The sequence below is a fragment of the Doryrhamphus excisus genome, chromosome 19 (assembly GCF_030265055.1).
Source record: "Doryrhamphus excisus isolate RoL2022-K1 chromosome 19, RoL_Dexc_1.0, whole genome shotgun sequence".
NCBI classification, from domain to species: Eukaryota; Metazoa; Chordata; class Actinopteri; order Syngnathiformes; family Syngnathidae; genus Doryrhamphus; species Doryrhamphus excisus.
Window position 1 is genome coordinate 10,395,812 of NC_080484.1, and position 19,893 is coordinate 10,415,704.

Here is a 19,893-nt window from a genome sequence, read left to right on the forward strand (position 1 = left end):
TCAGTGTAAGACATACAGGAGAACCTCTAAAGTGGAACGTTGAAAAATTGGCTTTAAAAAAATCTAATCTGCCCGAGGCCTTCAGAATGAGGAGTGCTGGCCCATGTCGTTAACCTGAGCTGCAATAACGTCAGCGGTCCAACTCCAAATTTCTCTCTCGAATGGAGTGCTTCTCTCCTCATCTCTAAGGAGAACCTCGCCACCCTGAAAGGCAAACTAGAGGGTACCCTGGATTATTCCTAGTTGTGTTCCTTTGTGTAAAATGTTGAGATACAAACAGATTGATTTCAACCTTAGAGGTTCCACTGCATTCCCTCCCAGATACTAGATGGAACTTTCAGAAGAAGAACCATTCCTGTTCCTGTTCCTGCACCGTGTTGTCTAAAAAGCTATTCTGCAGCTTTGACGTAAACCGAGTCCTTCTCACACGAGGCGGCCGATCAGAACCTCACGGTCTGAACTCACAGACTTCTGTTGGATGCGTAAGAGCACGCGCTTGGTGCAGCGGTCCACGCTGGCCGCCCACTTCCTGTCCGCCTCGCGGTCCTCCTCCAACAGACAACGGCGCTCAGCGCGGCTGAGAGTCACCGGGCGGACCAGCTGGGCCCAGTTGAGGTGACCGTACAGGCTCCGCTCTACCACGTAGGTGATGTTCAGCTCGCTGACTGCGCTTCGACCCCGCAGCCTGCGAGGGGGGAACACCCAGCCCCCTCCCACGCCGAAACCTTTCGATTTGGCTACGTCGCTGCGAGCAGGGGATGAAGGGGTGACACACAAGGGGGAGACGGGGTTCTTGGAGTTGCGCGAACGTTGGTACAAGAGGTGTTTGGTGGAATATGAGTAGTTGGGGTCGGGTTTCCTGTGTGTCCAGCTGCCGTGGTGCCGGGTGGCAGTGTGATACTTGGGGCTGCCTTGGAGGGGGTCATCGTCCAGGGAGATGAGGCGGCGGGACTGGGCTTTGGGGCGAGGTTTGGTGAGTCCGTAAAAGGCGTACAGGGCCTCGTTGTTACTTACCCCGTGGGAGATGGAGCTCAGGGCCTTCCGCATCTCTCCGTCGGTCGTGGAGCGTGATAACTTCCCCTCGTCGTCCAATCCACAGCCATCCAGCTCAGAGAAGGAGGATCCGCTACCTCCTACGCCGGAGATGGAGCTCCCGAGACCGCTCTGGGGGGTCCTCCTCGGGGGGCGGATGAGGCCGTGGGTACTGGAAGACTTATTGAAGGTCTTGACCAGCCGGTGTCCAGACCAGGTGTCCAGGCTGCTGGATGAAGGCGAGGTGGTCAAGCTGTCGGTGTCGCCATCCACAGAGAGTTGATCCTGGCTGAGGGCGGCTTCCTGGGACAAGGTCGTCTTCTTCAGGACCCCTGTGTACAAGGCTGTGTTGTCGTCACAGGTGAGGACGGACTCCACATTTAGGAAGTCTGAAACAGAACAGCCAAAGGTCGGTTACTAAGCTCTGCTTCCTCCTACTCCTTTTCACACATGTTTAAAAGCACACACAGCAGTAGTATTCTACACTGGTCACTCGGTGTCAGTAATGTTACATTGAAGCACATTCCTATTTATGTCTAAGGTGGCATATTGTTTAGTATTATTAGGTCTACTATATGGGGTAATACAAGAGTACTAGGGATGTTTTTGTCATGTCTACATGGCTCTAATAATGACAAAACACATGTTTAGAAGGTCATAAACAGGTTTTCTATGCTGTAACTATAAAAATATGGTAATGGTTTTATTTCATTTGAGCATGCATCAGATTACAATTAAGTGCATCACATAATCAGTTCACAGTTCCACATGTCCAAAAGGAGTAGGAAGAAGCAAAGCTTATTAAATCCTACCCCTCCATCTGGTACTTTTACAATCAGTAACTGTTACATTTGTTCACTTCCTGTTTTCCATAATACAGTTTAAGGTTTTTTTTTGTTTGTTTTTTTTAATAATGCACCTCGTACCGAAGTATGAGGTGATATGACCATCCAATGACATAATATGTACCATAGTAACTGTCTAGTAACTGATATATATAGCACATCATGACTGGTTCAAGACTCTTCCTCCTTGTATTTAACAAACATTAACTGCATGTATTGTTTCTTGAATTGGCTCATCGTTGTGCATTGTTTGAGGGTCTTACTCAATCCATTCCATAGTTTGATTCCACAAAAAGCTATGGCTTGTTAACGTAGTCCTAGCATATAAGTGTTTCAAATTTAGTTCTTCCCTGAGATCATATTTCTCCTCTCTTGTAGAGAAAATATTGAATCCTACTTTGAAGAAATTCACTTATCGCACCTATGGGGTCTGGAACCAATTAACTGGGATAACCGAGGGATGCAGAAAACAGTGTTGAAAATGTCGAAAAAGTGTAGCCACCCCCATTGACAAACCTTCAGAGCCATGCTTCTTGCCCTCTTCCACCTTAATGAGTTTTTTCCTGACCCGACGGGTAGAATTAACCAGCTTGTGAAGGCGCTTGAACTTCACAGAATCCTCCGATTGTTCGTCGTCAGACTGCTCGCGAGACTGCTGCAATGTAGAAAAAGAGAAAGAGTATGAGGTTCAAGTGGGTGCCAGTAATCTTTCCTTGAATGCAACATTGAAGAAGGCAACACCCCCAGAAATGGAAGGGCTTTTGCAATCTGCAATAAAACAGCAAAGTGAGACTTTTTTTTTTTGCACGGCATCAATGGGAGCATTGTTTAAAACGGAGTCAACGTTAGTGCGGTGAGAAATGGAGGCAAGACACTGCAGGAAGACCTTGCTTAATTCACGACAAATGGACCGAATCACAATGAACGGACTTGACATGAATCAGTGTTAGTCTGTTCGGAGGCCGGGGGTGGGGTCCTGAAGGTCCCCAGCTCATTTTGGCTGACAAAATCCAAGTGTTTTGTTGTTATGTTTATGGTGGGGGCATTTAAACGCTTTGTCAAGCACTAGCGGGCTGGAAAAGAGACACGCCTAACAGTGAGGCGACTACACACACACACACACACAGAGGATGTGTGTTATTGTTATGATTATCATCATCAGCGCTGTTCTGATTTTCACTGCAACACATTGAGGCGGCAAACTACTTCAATCAGAATTAATTGCTCCCTAGCCAAGCAGCGAAATCGACTAAGCCTCCTTTGCTTCAAGACACAACAAAACCATGTTGATGGAAACTAATGTTTCTTATGATGCCCGTAGCTGCTGTTACCGCTATGAGTTATCTAGAAAAGCTCTAGAATAATTACTGCCTGGCATACAGCACCATCACAAACAGCTTCATTTGTTTCCAATTGTTTCCATGGCAACACTGCATGTCCCGTCTCGCACTGCCCGTTTAGTGGACGTGGTTGACTGCGCGGCTTAACAAAGAGCCCCGCATGCAATCTCACAAAATGACAGACAGAGCAAGACTGTCCAATTTAGAATAAGCTTAATTATTTTTTTTATTTGTATTTTTTTTAAACCACAAGCTTGGCCCGATGGCGTCTGACATACTGCAGGGATGATGTAAACAACTGTGGCTTGGAGCGCACACACACACGTGATGTTTCCCCAAATCCTCGATGGCACTGCATCACCTTAGCAACAATCCAAGTTTCCAATGCCTCCGAAAGCTGTCTAGTAAAACGTTATTCATCTTGGCCAAGAATTCCGAAAGAACCCACAGACACTTTCCCAAGCTTGTCTACCTTCCCGTATCCTGGCAGGCACCTTTATCTAACCTTTCACAAAGCCAAAAAAGTCTCTCGTCCTAATTCTTCTCATTAAATTCTCGCTGAGGTCTTCAACTTTTCCATTTGACCAACCGAGAGCGTCCACTAAGTCACCTTTGACTTTTACCCAAAACCCAGAGCAAGATATTCACACAAAATACTCACTTAAGGACATCATCATCTGTACAGAAGTTATCTCAAGGCACTTTACATGCAGAGCAGATCTAGAATCACGCTTGTCAACCAACGGAACCCCACATAAGCAAGAACTCCCTCTAAGGAAGAAACTTCAAACATAACCCAGGCGGGAGTCAGATTAACAGCGCCTCTGCTGGTTGCAAAATGAAAAATATGAAAATGATGTCAAGCAGTGAGATTCTAATTACTGTAACTGTATGGCTGTAATTATGTTTACTATCACGGTTCATGTCTTCATTGTTACTATTGATACTGGTAAGTTGGACTGTTTCATTTCACTGATATCATCTCCATTGTGACCCTTAGCCATCATTGACATTTAACTGTTCCGTTTATCACTGTTGTTGTTATGGGAATTCTTGTTGCTGCTGTTTTTGTCTCTCTCTCTTCTCTCTCGTTTCTCTTCTTCTTTTCTGTGTTTCTTCTTGCTCCGGTCCGGTCGCTCCAAATGCGCATAACAAAAACATCAAATAACGGCAAATAAAATTTCATGGTACAGGGAAGTTGTAGCCAACACCTTTCCTGACAGAGCAAATCTGTTGAGCATGTAAGGGCATTTATATGAACAATACTATCTGCCCCAATGGCTGGACGGGACAAAAAACAAAACAAAACAGTGCCTCTGCCGGTTGCAGCCGAGTAGTCAACTCCGTTTCCATAAAATATGATGAATCAGCAGCCAATGCCCTCCGATCTACGATTAATCAAGGAGATTAACTTCATCCATGCAAACGACTAGATAAAAAGGACTAATGCAGTAGGAAAGCAAAAGTAAAAAAAAAGTATAAAAGTAAAAAAATACAATCTGTTGAGTACTCACCCGCTTATTTAGACCATTTACTGTAGGCTTCCTATCCACGGGTTAGCACAGGTTAGTCTCTCAAAACCCCACAGCGTTGTCCCTCATGCTCATGCAGTGTCCAAAATAAAATCAGAATGTGTGTGTGTGTGTGTGTGTGTGTGTGCACGCTGACCCAGCCTGGATTGAGCCCAGGAATGAGACACGGTTGGGATGTGCCCAACACGCAGCTCTCTGCGCAGAGAAATGCGTGCGTTGTACACAGAGAACAATCCCATCGTTTGAGCCCCCTGTGACCCTGCTGTGGCCCCCACATCCCTAATGGCCCGTCCTGGAATGTGGGCTCGGATGGCCAAAAAGGAAGACGGCATGAATGCTGAGTATTAACGAGCGTGTCCTTATATACTAGTGGAGATACAGACATGTACTGTGCTTACATGTCTATACATACATAGCATGGCTGCTGGCGATGACCTAATTCCATTCAGAAGAAGAAGACATCATAAAAGCCGCAGAAAGAGTCAAAAATAAATCCAGAAGACGGCAATTTTGAAATATGAGAAGACGTGGGGGCAAGTGCAAGACTTACGCTTCATTCTTCTCCAGTTTTTTGAGCTTAGTCTCCTGCTTTTGTTGTGTTCTTTGAAACACGAACCTTCTATGCCCCTCACTATTTCCAATCAATCAATCTTCCAAAAGCACGTGAGATGACCACAGGAGGCTCAAGAGGAATTACAGACCATTCTATGTGTGCAACTGTGTATGACTCCAACCAAGGTCCATAAAGACCCCAGGTCATACCTCAGCCAAACATCAAACATCTCTGACATCAAACGCCATGAAACACTGGTGGTCCTCATCTTATGGAATTCCATGTTATGGGATTTTGTGGTTCCATAAAAGAATACACAATCAGTCAAATGACTGTCGTAACCATCATTAAGGATGAAGATATTGGTATTGTAACATCTACCTGGATGCTGTAGGAATGACAAGGAGGCGGTCGAGCGGCAATCGCTTCATCCCAAAACCAAAACAGGCTACTGTTGGCAGCAACCATGCCAAAACAACATCAGCATACTCAACTGTCGACACACACAGGACTCAGATTCACCACCGTGACCCTCGTGAGGATAAGCGGCACTCATACGTAAACCAAAGACCACCTGTATGCTCCGGAAAAATCTGTTTTTCAGGGAAGCAGAGGAGGCACTAACCTTACTGTTTTTCTCTCACTGTACCACTCTATAGAAACCAACTCAGTCCTGGGAACAGTTTATAGAAGGTACTTCCTGTAGAACGGTCCCCCAAGTTCAAAAAGTTCCATAAAAGGCATGAACTTGAGAGCCCTGACCTCAACACCGTCAAACACATCCACAAACAAAATCCACATTCTGAATTTAGTCAGCAAAAAAAAAAACAAGTTATTAACTTTCCATAACAAGATGCTAAAAGCAGCCGTCTGCATCAGCAAAAAGAAGCTCGGATGTCGCCGAGTGTATTCAAAAGCTGCAAAAAATAGAAACATCACTTATGTGGAATTTGGAATTAACTCACTTCCTGTTGCAAAAGTGGGTCGACGTTCAAGACTGAATTGCACGTTTCTTCCCATATGATACCATACTGCGCTTCGCTAATGAAAATCAGCTGTGACCTACATGAGAAAAGGAAAAACCCCAAATGGAGACCAACGTGCATAAACAATTACTAATATGACTAAACAGCACCTTGTCTCTGGGTTTGGGTGGGTAGCGCCTGGAAGTCCACCAGATACGTCTAGTGCAGTACACAGCAGGACCTTTCTGTCAAGTACAGTTTGGAACTGTAAACCCTGATCCATATTGGGGGGGTTAGGGTGGCTGTAGACTGATTGCTGCCTCAGATTCGTCAACAGTGTGACATCATAACAGTCCAACCATGAAACTTCAGTCCTTTCGGTCCTCTCTGACTTCATCAGTGTGTTCTTCCCTTTCTGGTGCCCTTTTGGTACTGTACCCCAAAAACATAGTACTCTTAGGTGCTACAGTACACACCGGTGAGTATCACTTACAATATTTGAAAAAGGCAACCTGAACCAAAAACAGTACTTCTGGCATCAAGGCATCAAGCTTGTTCAAAGGTGTCCAAAGTGCAGCCTGGGACCCCAAAATAAACTTTATTAAGAAAAAAAACATTAAAAAAAAGTCAAAAATATTAAAAGAGAAAGGCTGATTATTTTGTAAGACTAATGTAATGTTATGTTATGAGGACACCTTATGTCATTAACAGTAATTAGCATACTAACAGTCAAAAAGACGACATTATTTTTTTTTCTTGTAATTTTTGGAAAATTAGGTGGCGGAAAAAGATATGCCACAAGACTATAGTCAAAATATAAAATATTATGAGAATAAATTGCATAAGAAAATTAAAAACAGTAATGACAAAAACAGTTGTTTCAATAAAGTCCAAATATTAAGCTAAAAAAAAAAATCGCAATTATACAAGAACATTTGTAATACAAGTCATTTTAGTAGCAGATTTGAAATATATTTTTAAAAATTATATTTAAAAAAGTAATAATATGACAATAATCCCAATTAGGTTGGGTAGAATATCAGGAATACAGTCAAAATATACTAATAGTCATAATATTAAGGAAAAAAATAATTTAAGAAGGTTGAAATATTTGAAGAAAAAAAATAACAGTAAAAGTAGGGAAAATGGGTCTTTTCAGCTATAAGTTCTTAGCATATCAAAGTGGCCACTATATCACTACTACATCATATTATGGTATTTGAATTGACTTAGTATATACTTATATTGTGTCATATGTTGCCCACTCAACATCCACTGCAGCCTGGTCATCCTGGAAGGGGGATTCCCCGCTTCTGCGGTCCCTTCTCAGGGTTTTGAGTTGGGGGTTGAGATCAGGGGATGTCGTCTATTGTCGTCTATTGTTTCCAGGTCGTAAAACCCTTTGAAGCTCTTTTGTGATTAAGGGCTACATAAATAAACTTGGCTTGACTTGCACTATGTGGCCCTTGCTGAGCATGCCTGAGCTAACTCATTGAAAACATAGCAGTGACAGAATATCCGGCATTTTTCCACCATTGCTTTCTTAACACAGAACTTATTACTGCGGCACGAGCATCTCGTGTGACGACAACTGGGTGTGAGACATTTCGGCTGACATTTCCCACACGTCATCCCGCCTATGTTCGAGCTCTGAAGCCGAAACATTGCTGCCCATTCTTTATTAATGTCATTCATACGGACCAGCTACATGTCAACAAGTGTCCATCATCAAACAAAAGTAGATGTATTATGATCCAAATGACATGGTGGAAGGAATACAGTACAGTATCCTCTAGGTAGGATGTGGACTATGAGATAATAGGAAAAGGAGAAGACAGACAAAAGGAAGAAAAGGACAAGGCAAGACGGAGGCTGAATGATTTTGTACAGCTCAAGAAAACATGACATGCAAAAAAAACAATGGCCGTCCTTTGCTTTACGATCAAACCGAAAAGGTATTGGAGGACAAAGTGTGGAGAGTTTCTGGGGTTGGTCAGGGTGAAGGTTTGTACTTACGTTGCAGTTTGAGGACTGGTTTAGACTGGCTGCAGATCCGTCAGCCCACTCTGCAGTGTCAGTACTGCCGGACTGTCTGCTGCGCTCATACTCCTTCAGCTACGTGGAGGAAGAAGAGTTTAGAGAGGCAGAGAGAAGAGAGGGCGGGGCCACAGGCAGCTACAGTGTGCGTTCAAAGTGGTGTCGTGGTTTCCACATATGCTTTTAATGTGGAGATTTAGATTTCAAGTAGAGAAACGTATTACATGTTTAATACCAGGGATACTTGCAGTATTTGCGCAAATGTATTACATATACAGTAAATAGTCGTCCCTTGTTTATCGCGGTTAGCTGGTTCCAGACTCGACAATAATAAGTACATTTCCGCAAAGAATAAATAAATACTCTAAATATTTTCCCAGTTAGAGCATAGGAAACCTGTTTTTGACCTTCTTAATATATTTGTTTACATGATTAGAGCCCTGTAGACATGAAATAACACCCCTATAGTCACTAGTATTACCCAATATAGTAGATACAGTACAAAATAAGCCATCTTAGACATAAATAAGATCAAATAGACCGGCAATGGCAACATACTTCCTGGTGTCTTATCAACATAACGTTACTGACCCCTAGAGACCAGTACAATAACTGCACTTTAATTACTCTAACAACGAGCAGAGAACACATGCTGTGAACAATCACACAGGAGCTGCTGTCGGCCACTCTCTACACCGCTAACATTGTACTAGCACTCAGCTAACAGTCAGCGTGAGTGAAATGATGTCAGTCAGGGATACTGTAATAAGACTGCATATCACGACTGTTCAATGCTTTATATTTGTATTTTGGTTTTCACCACTTATGTATGAAAGTGTTTAATTTAGGCCAAGAATATGTACAATATGCTTTTTAAAAAAAATAAGTAACTACACAGTTTATTAATTCATTTTGGAAAAGCGGTGATAGGGACGACTGCAGTCGTACCAAATCAATTGTAATGGCAACCCCCACCTCCATGAATCAGGAAGTAACTAACATTCAGCTGCTCAAACTGCCTTGATGGAGGTCTGTGCCCAATACCGTAAATGCACCCTTTTTGCACATACTTTAACAGTATTACCGTAAATGCTCCAATTAGTCTGTTTTTTTAATTAAAAACACTCTAATATAGACGCTGAGTGTGTGTTCTGCAAAAGCAAATAACTGCTGGGGTCATTATAAAACACTGGGTCAAAAACACAGCTGTGGCTGTAGGCAACCTCATGTTGAGTTTTTTTTTTTTATCAACTCCAAAAGATGGCAGCATCCATCCATCTACCTCTGCATGCACTTTAAAATGTTACTATTCATCTGCTGGGGTGAAAGTGGTGAAAGAGTGTCACTAGTATGAACGTGCCTCCCGCTATTACAACATTGGTTCTGTTGCTGCTGTGGTATACTTATTAAAGAGGTTAAAGAGAGCTACTCTTTCCACTTTCTCATACAACCCAAATCATTATTGAAGTTAAACATGCCAACAATTATCGACTGCTTCCAATTAGTCCCTCTTTGGTCGAGGTCAATCAATACCGAGCTAAAATCGGAGCATTTACGGTGGATTAGACGCTAATATGATGCTGCTGGGAAACTATCCACAAAGCTTGATTGGTTTGTTTATCTCTTCATATAAGCCAATAGAGAATATCAAAGAGAGAAACATGATAAATCTGCTTTGTGGAAAGTGGTACAAGATGACTAAGATGCCGCTGGATGGCTGCAGCACCCACAAGCAAGGCATTAGAGGAGGAAGGAACGCAGGGGCAGGAAGTCGGAAGAATAAAGGGAAGGAAAGGTCAATTGTCACAGTGACATTGATTGAAAATGAGAGGGGAAGCTGAATAAGAATCCACCATGTCCACCTACTAAGAAGCAAACCACTATGCACCAAAGTCCTCTACCTCAACACACAGGACCAAAACCCCACAGAGATCACACCCAAAAATCCCCAACCTTCAGAATGTGCAATAGTGGAGTTTGTGTGCGTGTGTGTAAACATGACTTTGCAAAGTTGCATGGTTTGATGACGTTAGTAAAAGTGAGTCATTTTAGTAAGCCAAGAGCTATGGTAGTCAAGCAACTAGTCCTCAAGGCGTTCTTTGGAGGTTCCCTACCCGCGCAAGAGCTTCTTCCACAGTGATCATCTTCTCTTTCACCATCATCATCAGCTGGATTCGCTCTTCGTCGCTCATGGTGATCTCACTGGCCACGTAGCCAATGTCCTCACCTGCAGGAAAAGAAAAATAACATTACTGTCATCCCTTGTTTCTTATGATTAAGTGGTTCCAGACCTGACCATTGTAAGTCAATTTCCGTGAAGTGGGGGTCCTTTTTCATAAATGAAACACTTTGGATGGTTAGAACATAGAACACCTAGTGCTTACAACCTTCTAGATACAGTTTTTTAACATTAATAGAGCCCTCTAGACATAAAGTAACACCCCTACAATCACTCAATAGTCAAAAAGTTATTGTATTATCAGTGGTACATTACTGACACAGAGTGACCAGTGAGGAATACTAGCTTAGCTCACTGATCTTCCATTAATACATTTTGAAACGAGAGACTGTCCGCGTGACACAAACCTTTGGAGGTCTGGCGGACAACGGGCTTGTGCTGAGACTTGCGGAAGTTCTGCCAGAAGGACTTGTTCTTTTTCTTGTTGTCCCATTTACCTAAAAGACAGGCCAGACTAAGAAGGCCACTCCTAAGAAGAACCCATTGGTTCTAAAAGCCTTACCTCCTGATCCATCTTCAGAGCTGGATTTGTGCAGGGACATCCTGGGAGGAAAATAAGAAAAGATGAATATAGTGGTTCTCAAATGGTGGATCGGGACCCAGAAATGGTTTGCGAGAAAAATACTTCTTCTACTTAAGTCAACTCCTTGGTATATATGTTTGTTATATGTACAATTATTCTGCTACCTGTATTCATCCCACAGTAAATATTATCAGTGTATAATTATGTCAAGGTGACCATGTAGAATTGTACAGCAGAGTTGCAGTTCCATCTCTTTACCACTTGAGGTCAGAAGTGCTTTTAAATAAAAGATGATGCAGCCAGAGCAAAATATGGACTTGAGGCAAAGGAGGACAGAAAGTAAGAGGGCAGACTCAGCCTGTTTATCTTTCCACTTCCCTCCACTTGTCACAGGGATGACAAGGAGAGGAGTGGGAGAAAAGGACATAGTAGACGGAGACAAGGAAAGCATTGAAAGGATGAAAAAAAAGAAAAAGTCCTCACATATCTATAAACCTTCCAAAACTAACCAAAAATAAAGCAGAAAAATAACAACTCAAGAAGCACACCAAAGCCTTTTTCCACCATTATCGGCTGCAAGTTAGACCGGCGCTTTAAGGGAAATGAGTCTTGGCATCATTGGCAATCCGTTTCGGTCTTAAGTCATATTAAATCTGGGAGACGTAAATTTAAGATCAGCATCACATTTTCCATCAAGGATGCAGTTTTAGGACACCTCTATGCAGGACCTTGAAGCCGATGCTGCCATGGCAACCTAATGAGATGCTAATTGAACGACGTCTGTATGCTTTGCCTCCTTCCCATTCTCAGATAAGCTAAAGCTAATGCTAATCGAAGTAACTCAATGGAACCTTTTTCTCAAACAACCCCCACCCCTTCTCTTCCCCCTTCATGCTCTATAAATTAGCCTGTTCAGTGAACGCGCGCGCACACACACACACACACACACACACACACACACACACACACACACACACACACACATCTGGGCGCTCAGTGAATGTCTTTGAAGGAGTGTGTCAATCCAGGCATTGTGCAGCCAGGCAGCTTAATTGGTTTAACCTCCCATCTATGGCATGATCCTACCCCAATTCAATCCTTTCCTATGCATGCATTGAGTGGGGTGTGGGGGCGTTTATCCATGACGTCTCTGATTCAGACCGACATTAAAATGTCAATTTGCATATCACAACTTCAGTGGAAGCTACAGTATAGACCAGGAATGTCCAACCTTTTATTTTTTTGTCCAAACAAAATTAAAGAATGTGAGGACCATTTTGATGTTTCGTAAAGCAACACATGTAGATAAGAAGTGATATACTATACATAAAAACTTTTTGCTATAAAAAGTAAGTCTTCATTACTGTAATAGTTTATTTATTCCCTTTTTCCATACCCTAATTTTCCAAACATTACAACTTTAGTGTTGTTTCTCATATTACATGTACAGTATCTCATTCATTCATTTTCTACCGCTTATCCTCACATGGGTCGCAAGGGGTGCTGGAGCCTATCCCAGCTGTCTTCGGGCGAGAGGCAGGATACACCCTGGACTGGTAGCTAGCCAATCACAGTGCACATATAGACAAACAACCATTCACACTCACATTCATACCTATGGACAATTTGGAGTCGCCAATTAACCTAGCATGCTAAAATATTACAACACATTATAACTGCTAAATAACCTGTCATGGGGCCAAAGACATATTATTAATATTTCCTGTGTACTTTTTGGTTTTCTCTTTGAACAAATCAATGACAAAAAAGGTTCCACTGTACTTTATAGCAGCCCTATTCAACAGCTGGCCAAATTGTGCCCTTAAAACAGTGGCCCTCAATTGGTTTAGATGCGGGACCCACCATCACACCTCAATGACAGGGGGCGGGCAACCCCACGTGTGAAAATTCCAACTTTTCAAATAGCTCTACTTTAAGGGACGGTGCCCATGAGGCACTAACTCCCCCAGGCAACACAGTGTGAGCCATCTCTCTCTTAATGGGGTACGCTTCTCCAGCAGATATCTGCATCTGTGTGTCTGAGCCCCCAATTGACATCCATTCAAGCCAAGAACATGGCAGTCAATCAAATAGCAAGGTAAAGAATACGAGGTGCATTCAGAGACATCATGTCATTGAATTAAATACTCGCCACCTACTAAAAGCAGCTCATGGGCCGTGACCCACCAGTTGAGAACCACTGTCCCAATGGACGTCAAATCCGTCACTCCTGTCATTTTTCAAGTCGTATCCTATGTTTTAAGTATCAGGCTATTTATATTATGTTGCTTTGTTGGCGTGAAGGCCAGGAGAGAAACCAGAGTGACAGGATAAAGACAAGCACTGCAGAAAGTCAAAGGCAAAGAAAGGGGGACGTCATCCCAAATGGTTTGGCATCTGGTTCCCATCATGCTGAGGCTTTTGTCTAAGCAACATATACTGTACATCTATGGGAGAAAGGAGAGCCCAGTCTGTGGTATGTGCTTCCTCCGCCGCACATGGTCGTCACATGCAATCCCACCGAGGGTCACAGAGGGGTGACAGTAAAAATGTTACAAAAAAAAAAAAGACACAAAAGGCGAGACCTTTTTGTGTTATGTCGGTTATTAGCTGGCATGGGGATTTAGAACTGGACTAGACCTCCTAATTACCACATTACCAGTTTCAGTCCCCTGTTTGGATGTCGTGATCTCATACATGGAGACACTTTGTGTTCCAGGACGCCGCGCCCAAACACTGTTCAATTCTGCTCCTTGGTTCATGCTCTTTAGGCCATAATCATTTTGGCCATCACCCTTTCAATATGCCCCCCCACCTCCTTGATCTAAACACAAAGGCAGGAAGGAAAGGAGAAAGCCTGCTGGACCAGAGCAGGTCAGAAAGAGGAAGCAGCCAAGTGGTTTTCCTGTCAGTGCAGCAAGGATGTGGCCAAGGGACACAAAGTACGGGGTCACACAGGTGATGTACAGTATAATGCAACATCGCACTATGGTATTTAGTGTAATATAAAACCATCATCACTTGAGGAAATTGCTGCTTGCAACCTTACGATCAGATCTTTGGTTCAACTTCCAAGTGTTTTGCATCTTTCTAACCCCTCCCTCGACCCTGTTATTCATTCACCAAGCGTTTGTCTCCATAAATCAGTGTTTTCATGTGCGTACAAGCTCCCACCCAGTGTCGTGTCGTCTCCTCTTTCACACATTGCTGCACTCATCTATTAAGTGGCAGCTTTCCCACCTGAGGAGACGACCTCAACTCCCTGCAGGCGAGCCAGAGTGACCTTTCCTCTAAGCCGCTCACAGGGAAGGTCCATCAATCTGCATGAGTGCCACGTGGAGGTGTTTGCGCAGAGAAGCTAAACGTGATGCTCAACACGGTGTGATTGACGCGGTCCGATGTCTTTGTGGGGTTCGCATGTTGCTGTGTGTTGCCAAGGAGACCGAGGGGGACTTACTTTCTGTCTGTTTCTGGAGTGGACACTTCACTGCTGAAGCCCAGTGACTCCTGAGGAGAAAGGGACGAGTTAGTGCAAGCTTGTGTACACTTCAAGCAGCCTGCAGATTTAGTAACTGTCCACACAGTTTGCTTGCTTTGTATACATTCCATGTCCTAACTGGGCATACACAAAGCCTACAAAAAAAAAAAAACATCTCCTCTTAGGAGGACATTTTTTCTGTGCTGGTGTCCCACTTTCTGCCTTTACAAAGATGATACTTAGTTTGATTGACGTATGAATAGTCTTAAAGTGCCAGGAAATAGACAGAGCTTTAACTCTAGAGATATAAGGCATTAATAGGAAACCGAATGATATTTCCCAAATTTGGCGCTTTTGTGATATCTACACATTTGTGATTTTTAGATTAGATTAGATTCTACTTTATTGTTATTGCTCATGTCACTTGTACAGGGCAACAAAATGCAGTTAGCATCCAAACTGAAGTGCAATTTTATAAGTACCTTAGTAGTAAGTAAATGTATGTACAAACTATAACAGGCTGTGACTATAATACAGTGAGGATATATACAGGGATATAAATGACTATAATATTACAGATTATACAGATTATAAACAGTATGCACAGTATGGATGTGACAATATATAATAACAGTAATATGTACAGTATTGCATTGAAGTGACTATGATACAATGATACAATTTTAGCCATGCTTTATCGTAAAAATTGACCAAATTCAGAATATCTGTTCCTAGCCATCTGTTTTTCCTCCTCTCTGTATCTTGGGTGTCATTGTAGACTCAACTTGCTGGTTGCAGTGCTTTTGGAATAGTTTGTACTAAAGGAATGAAACCTGGTTAAGGAACTTCATAGCGTGATAAAAGGTTCTTCTCCTATTCTGTGTGGAAGTGGTACCTTTTTGGCTTCTTTGTCCTTCTCCCCCACTCCGTTTGGAACCCTTTGTTTAGTTTAGCATGCTGTGTTTAAAGCGGTGATGCCGTAGCTTGGGCATTAGTGTTGCGCAACGTGTTGTAAACAAAGAATAATAGGAGTGTAAGGGTGACTATAGGGGTGTTATCATGCCTACAGTGCTCTAATGATTTAAAAAGGTTTTCTATTTTCTAGTTTTTTCCAGGTTTTCTTTTTTAAATATTGAACCCTACTTGATGGGAATTCACTTCCTGTGGCCAGGTCTGGAACCAACAGCAATACACGAGTGACAAATGTGCTATGGTTTTTTTGGGGTTTGGGGACAATATATATTGTTATGGCAAGAGTCTGCAATATATATCACAATATGGATCTTAGGTCCCATACCTAGGTTGGCCTTATATTGGTAAAGATAGCTCCCATTAGACTGTACAGGTGTACCAAGTGAAGTGCATGCGTGCCTCTACATACCTGGATCTCAGTGCGAAGCTGCAGAGACACATTGTTTGGGTCCTGTTTCTCCTGAGAAGGAAAACAGAAGAATGACGTTAACACAAAATCTAATACAAACATGTACAATAAAGTAAGAATTGCAGTATACACATGAGAAATGGGTCAAGTCACAGCAAACATAGTAAAAGGGATACATGCCACGCTCCTATGTTTAGCTTTTTCTAATCAGGGTCAACAAAGTCTTTTAATTTTGGCAATCAAACCCATGCCCTTTGACTTTAAAGGCAAAAGTGTGTACCATAACAGCACCAGGAATAGTAAAAGGGATGTGCATTCATAATAATAGCCTCTTGTGGGAACCGCATTTTTAGGGAAGGTTGATGTTGACACACGTGACGGTACAACACGCATCGGCATGTGACCTTCACTCCACAAGTCGAGCCTTGCAAAGCTGCCGCATGTTTTAATTGCCTATCAATAACGATACAGCCACAGCGGACCCTGACTTCGGTAACACATTTTGACCTAGACAATCAACTACAGAATGTAAGAATAGGTGAGTATAATGACTACAAGTCAAAGGAGGCAGTAAACCTGACTATAAAAAAGTATGCCTTCATCAAAGAAGAGATGTTAGAAGGCTGGTAGCTAAGTACCATTTCATCACTAAAGAGGAAATAAGTCAGAACAAAAAGCAGGAATAGAGAAATGAGAAATTGGCATCACTTTATTTGCATATCACTTTCAATATATGGTCAGTCACACATCCTCCGTTTTTTTTTCTTGTCTGGGCTAAGTAAAAAGCTACTAGGTAGCCTGTGACACATTAAAAGCTCTTTTAAAAAGTCAGAAAAAGATGAGATGTTGTTTATTTAGGCATGACAAACCATTCAGGCCCATTAGTCTGCTTATCTCATGTTCTGTTATAGTCTTACAGGGTGTTTTTGTCAAAATGTAACTTTGTGAAATGTCAAAAACAGCCCACATGCAGTTTGTCTCACTCGGAGCAAGTCGGAATATTCCCCTAAGTGATGGAACAGGCTTCTGTCAAAGACCAGCAGAGAAGCAGGAAGCGGTCTGAGGACACTGGCAAGCTGCATGCAGAGAAGACTTAGGATAATGTTGCATACTGCAATACAAAATACAACCAGTGAAATATTTTGTTTTTGACATTAAATGACAAGAAAATATTTTTCTTTTAACTATGACACTTATTCACATGCCTGTATTTGGAAAAAATGCACCATTCTGAAGAATAATACTTGAATTGGAAAGGCACGGTCTAACCTGGGCATGATATGACCCACGGTGTTTCCCAGTCCTGCTACAAAGGCAAAACGTACAAGACAAAGTAATAACAAATCTACCCTTTAAACAACCTCGACAGCCCGCTGGTTTTAAATAATGGAGTGGTGTAGACGTATATGGGTTAACAAAGAACATGAACTACCGTGAGAAAAAAGGTATAGATGTGGCGCATCACAGAATTTCACAAAAAGTGGCAAGAGATTGCTTCTGCTATCTGATCCTCTTTGAGGTTTCTCTCCGAGCGACAGGCGGCGACGTGCCGATCTCGTCTGCTGAATGCAAAATCTATTTTTAAAAGGCCGCGTTGTGTAAAATGCACGCCATCTGACAAGAGATTCATGCATTTGAAGACGGAAAACGCGGACGCAGACGCAAAGCTCCTCCCACTCCGCCCGTGGATGCCATCTTTGACACGGCAGGAGGCTTTGAAAGTGTGAAATGAGGAAGAGGATCAGTGAAAAATCAAACCGAACCCTCAGATCTTGTGAAGGCAGACTGGGCGATGATGAAAAATTCATGCAAAAGCTTCTGAAGGTGAATCTGGCTTAGTTTCAAGTGAGAAAAATCTATGTTTTGTGGGAGAGTGGGGGGTGGGTGTTTGCTTAGTTCTCACAAAGTAATCCCAGAGGAGGGGGCGCTATCCTTTACATGAACTTAGCGGCATCAGCTAAAGATACTGCCCCATTTACCTCAGCGTGAACCGGCGTGTACAGTATATGCGTGTCATCATACAGATGTGTGTGCGGTTGTTTGTGATGGCAGCACTGATTGCTTATGTGTGACTGAACTGAATAAAAGGATCAGGTGAGGGGAGCGTAGCATAGCGGAGGGGGCGTTGTGAGTTAATGAGGATCACGCTGCCTCGCATCGGAAGCCACACACGCACACAAAATAAGGCTGCTGGAATTTTCACTTCAAGTGGTGAGGCAGTATTCTGAGTCACAGCTGCAGTACCAAAGTGGGGGCGAAAGGGAAACGGGAATGAGTTACTGCATTTTAACTTAAAAGGAACAATTCAACATGTTGGTCGGAAAAGGAGTAAGAAGAGGCAGGGCGTATTTACTTAATTATTCTCCATGTCTCAGAAAATATTGATATTATACAGGGTTAGGCAAAATGATCTGACACATTTGTAGGTTAAATAAAAATAAAATAAAAAATAAATAAAAGTAAAATAAAGTAAAGAAACAAAAATGAGTTTTTATTTTCGAAAAGTACATATAATGCCATTTTGCTTTGTTTCTTTATAATGCCGTTTTTTTTTTTTTTTCAGTTGCTGCCATGAATTGGACTGGTGAGCGTTGCGCTTTCATTGTGGAAACGTTTATCAAAACAAACTAATCTATAACTGCAACCGTTTGCACTTCAATCTTGGTAGACATGATCCCGTACCAGCTCCAAACACCATCTTATTATGGGTTACCAATTTCTGCATCTGCATTCAAACCAAAATTGCACCGCCAGAACTGATTTAATTTTTAAAACATAATGAAACAGAATGGCATTATATGTACTTTGTAATTTTTTGTTTCTTTACTTTATTTGCCGTTTATTTAACCTACAAATGTATCAGATCATTTTGCCTGACCCTGTACATACATATACTGATGTCACTATGTTATATTGTATGCATATTGTGTAGCATAATACTCCAATACATACAAAACATAGATATATATAAAATCCTGTATAAACTGGCATATTTCAGACATTGCTGCAAATGGTGGTTAATCATGATTAATCAATTAGAAAATTGTGACTAATCTGATTAAATATTGTAATTGTTTGATGTCTACTATATTGGGTAATACAAGTGTAAAGGTGACTATAGGGGTGTTATTTAATGTGTACAGGGCTCTAGACGCTCCAACTATGAAAGTATTCCATTTATTAATATTAAGTCCTACTTTTTTAGGGCCAGGGGGTTTATGTGGCATGATCTATGATCCTAAGCGCCCTCTGTAAAGGACAGAAATACTGATGTTAAATAGCAACATTTGGGTCCAAACATAACTGTAAAGCCCACCACCAGCTGGAATTACCGCAGTGCTGTCGGTGCCAAGCTCGTAAGCAAAAAGTAGGCGGATATGCGGCAAAACCCGAAAGACCAGGTGGCTTAGCGGACGTATGCCAGCTGGCACGGTCCGACGAGTCTGGGTGAGCCAGTGTGAGGTGGATCGTTAGGACTGCAAAAGGAGCAGGCACCGACTGGAAAGCCTGGTGCAAGCTTTAAAAAAAAAAAACGACGTTAGCTGTGGGACCAGTACGGCATGATTCAAGCATGCGGAAGTGGCTCTGCACAACGATTATGACATGTCTTGAAGTAGCCAGTCGTAACACCTCTACAACCTTCTTCTAAGACGTTAGCGTGCTTTGTGTCCACACTGCAGCACAGGCATGCTTGTTTCAACAGCGTGAAGCATTCCAAAGCCCGTTGGATCAACAATATTTAGCTGTTCAAAAGACAAATACCAGAGTTATTACAAATTCCAATGACACAGTCACCCTTCCGTAGGCTGACTAATAAATCACGCCATAAGAAACACAAATCTAACACCTGCTCATGGGTTATCCCAACAGTGAAGGCGTGCCGACACTATTTGAAGAAAATCTTAAAAGTAACAAAAGGCCCGTTTGTGAGGAGAAAAGCCTGAAGGTGGAAAGAACAAACAAGCACC

At 42.4% G+C, this 19,893-nt stretch overlaps 1 protein-coding gene across 6 annotated transcripts in view; it reads right to left on the reverse strand.

Moving 5' to 3' along the window:
- The window catches only part of sash1a (SAM and SH3 domain containing 1a), a 188,156-nt gene that overhangs the window by 13,121 nt on the left and 155,142 nt on the right, over positions 1 to 19,893 (reverse strand). For 4 of the 6 annotated variants that reach the window (XM_058057369.1, XM_058057372.1, XM_058057370.1 and 1 more), the window contains 8 exons: positions 15,926 to 15,976; positions 14,524 to 14,573; positions 11,046 to 11,086; positions 10,891 to 10,980; positions 10,419 to 10,531; positions 8,284 to 8,382; positions 2,394 to 2,532; positions 466 to 1,421 (listed from right to left, as the gene is read on the reverse strand). In XM_058057369.1, coding sequence (XP_057913352.1) covers positions 466 to 1,421; positions 2,394 to 2,532; positions 8,284 to 8,382; positions 10,419 to 10,531; positions 10,891 to 10,980; positions 11,046 to 11,086; positions 14,524 to 14,573; positions 15,926 to 15,976 — 1,539 coding nt within the window. The remainder of the gene's footprint in view (positions 1 to 465; positions 1,422 to 2,393; positions 2,533 to 8,283; positions 8,383 to 10,418; positions 10,532 to 10,890; positions 10,981 to 11,045; positions 11,087 to 14,523; positions 14,574 to 15,925; positions 15,977 to 19,893) is intronic. The other 2 variants (XM_058057371.1, XM_058057374.1) reach the window with 1 other exon arrangement.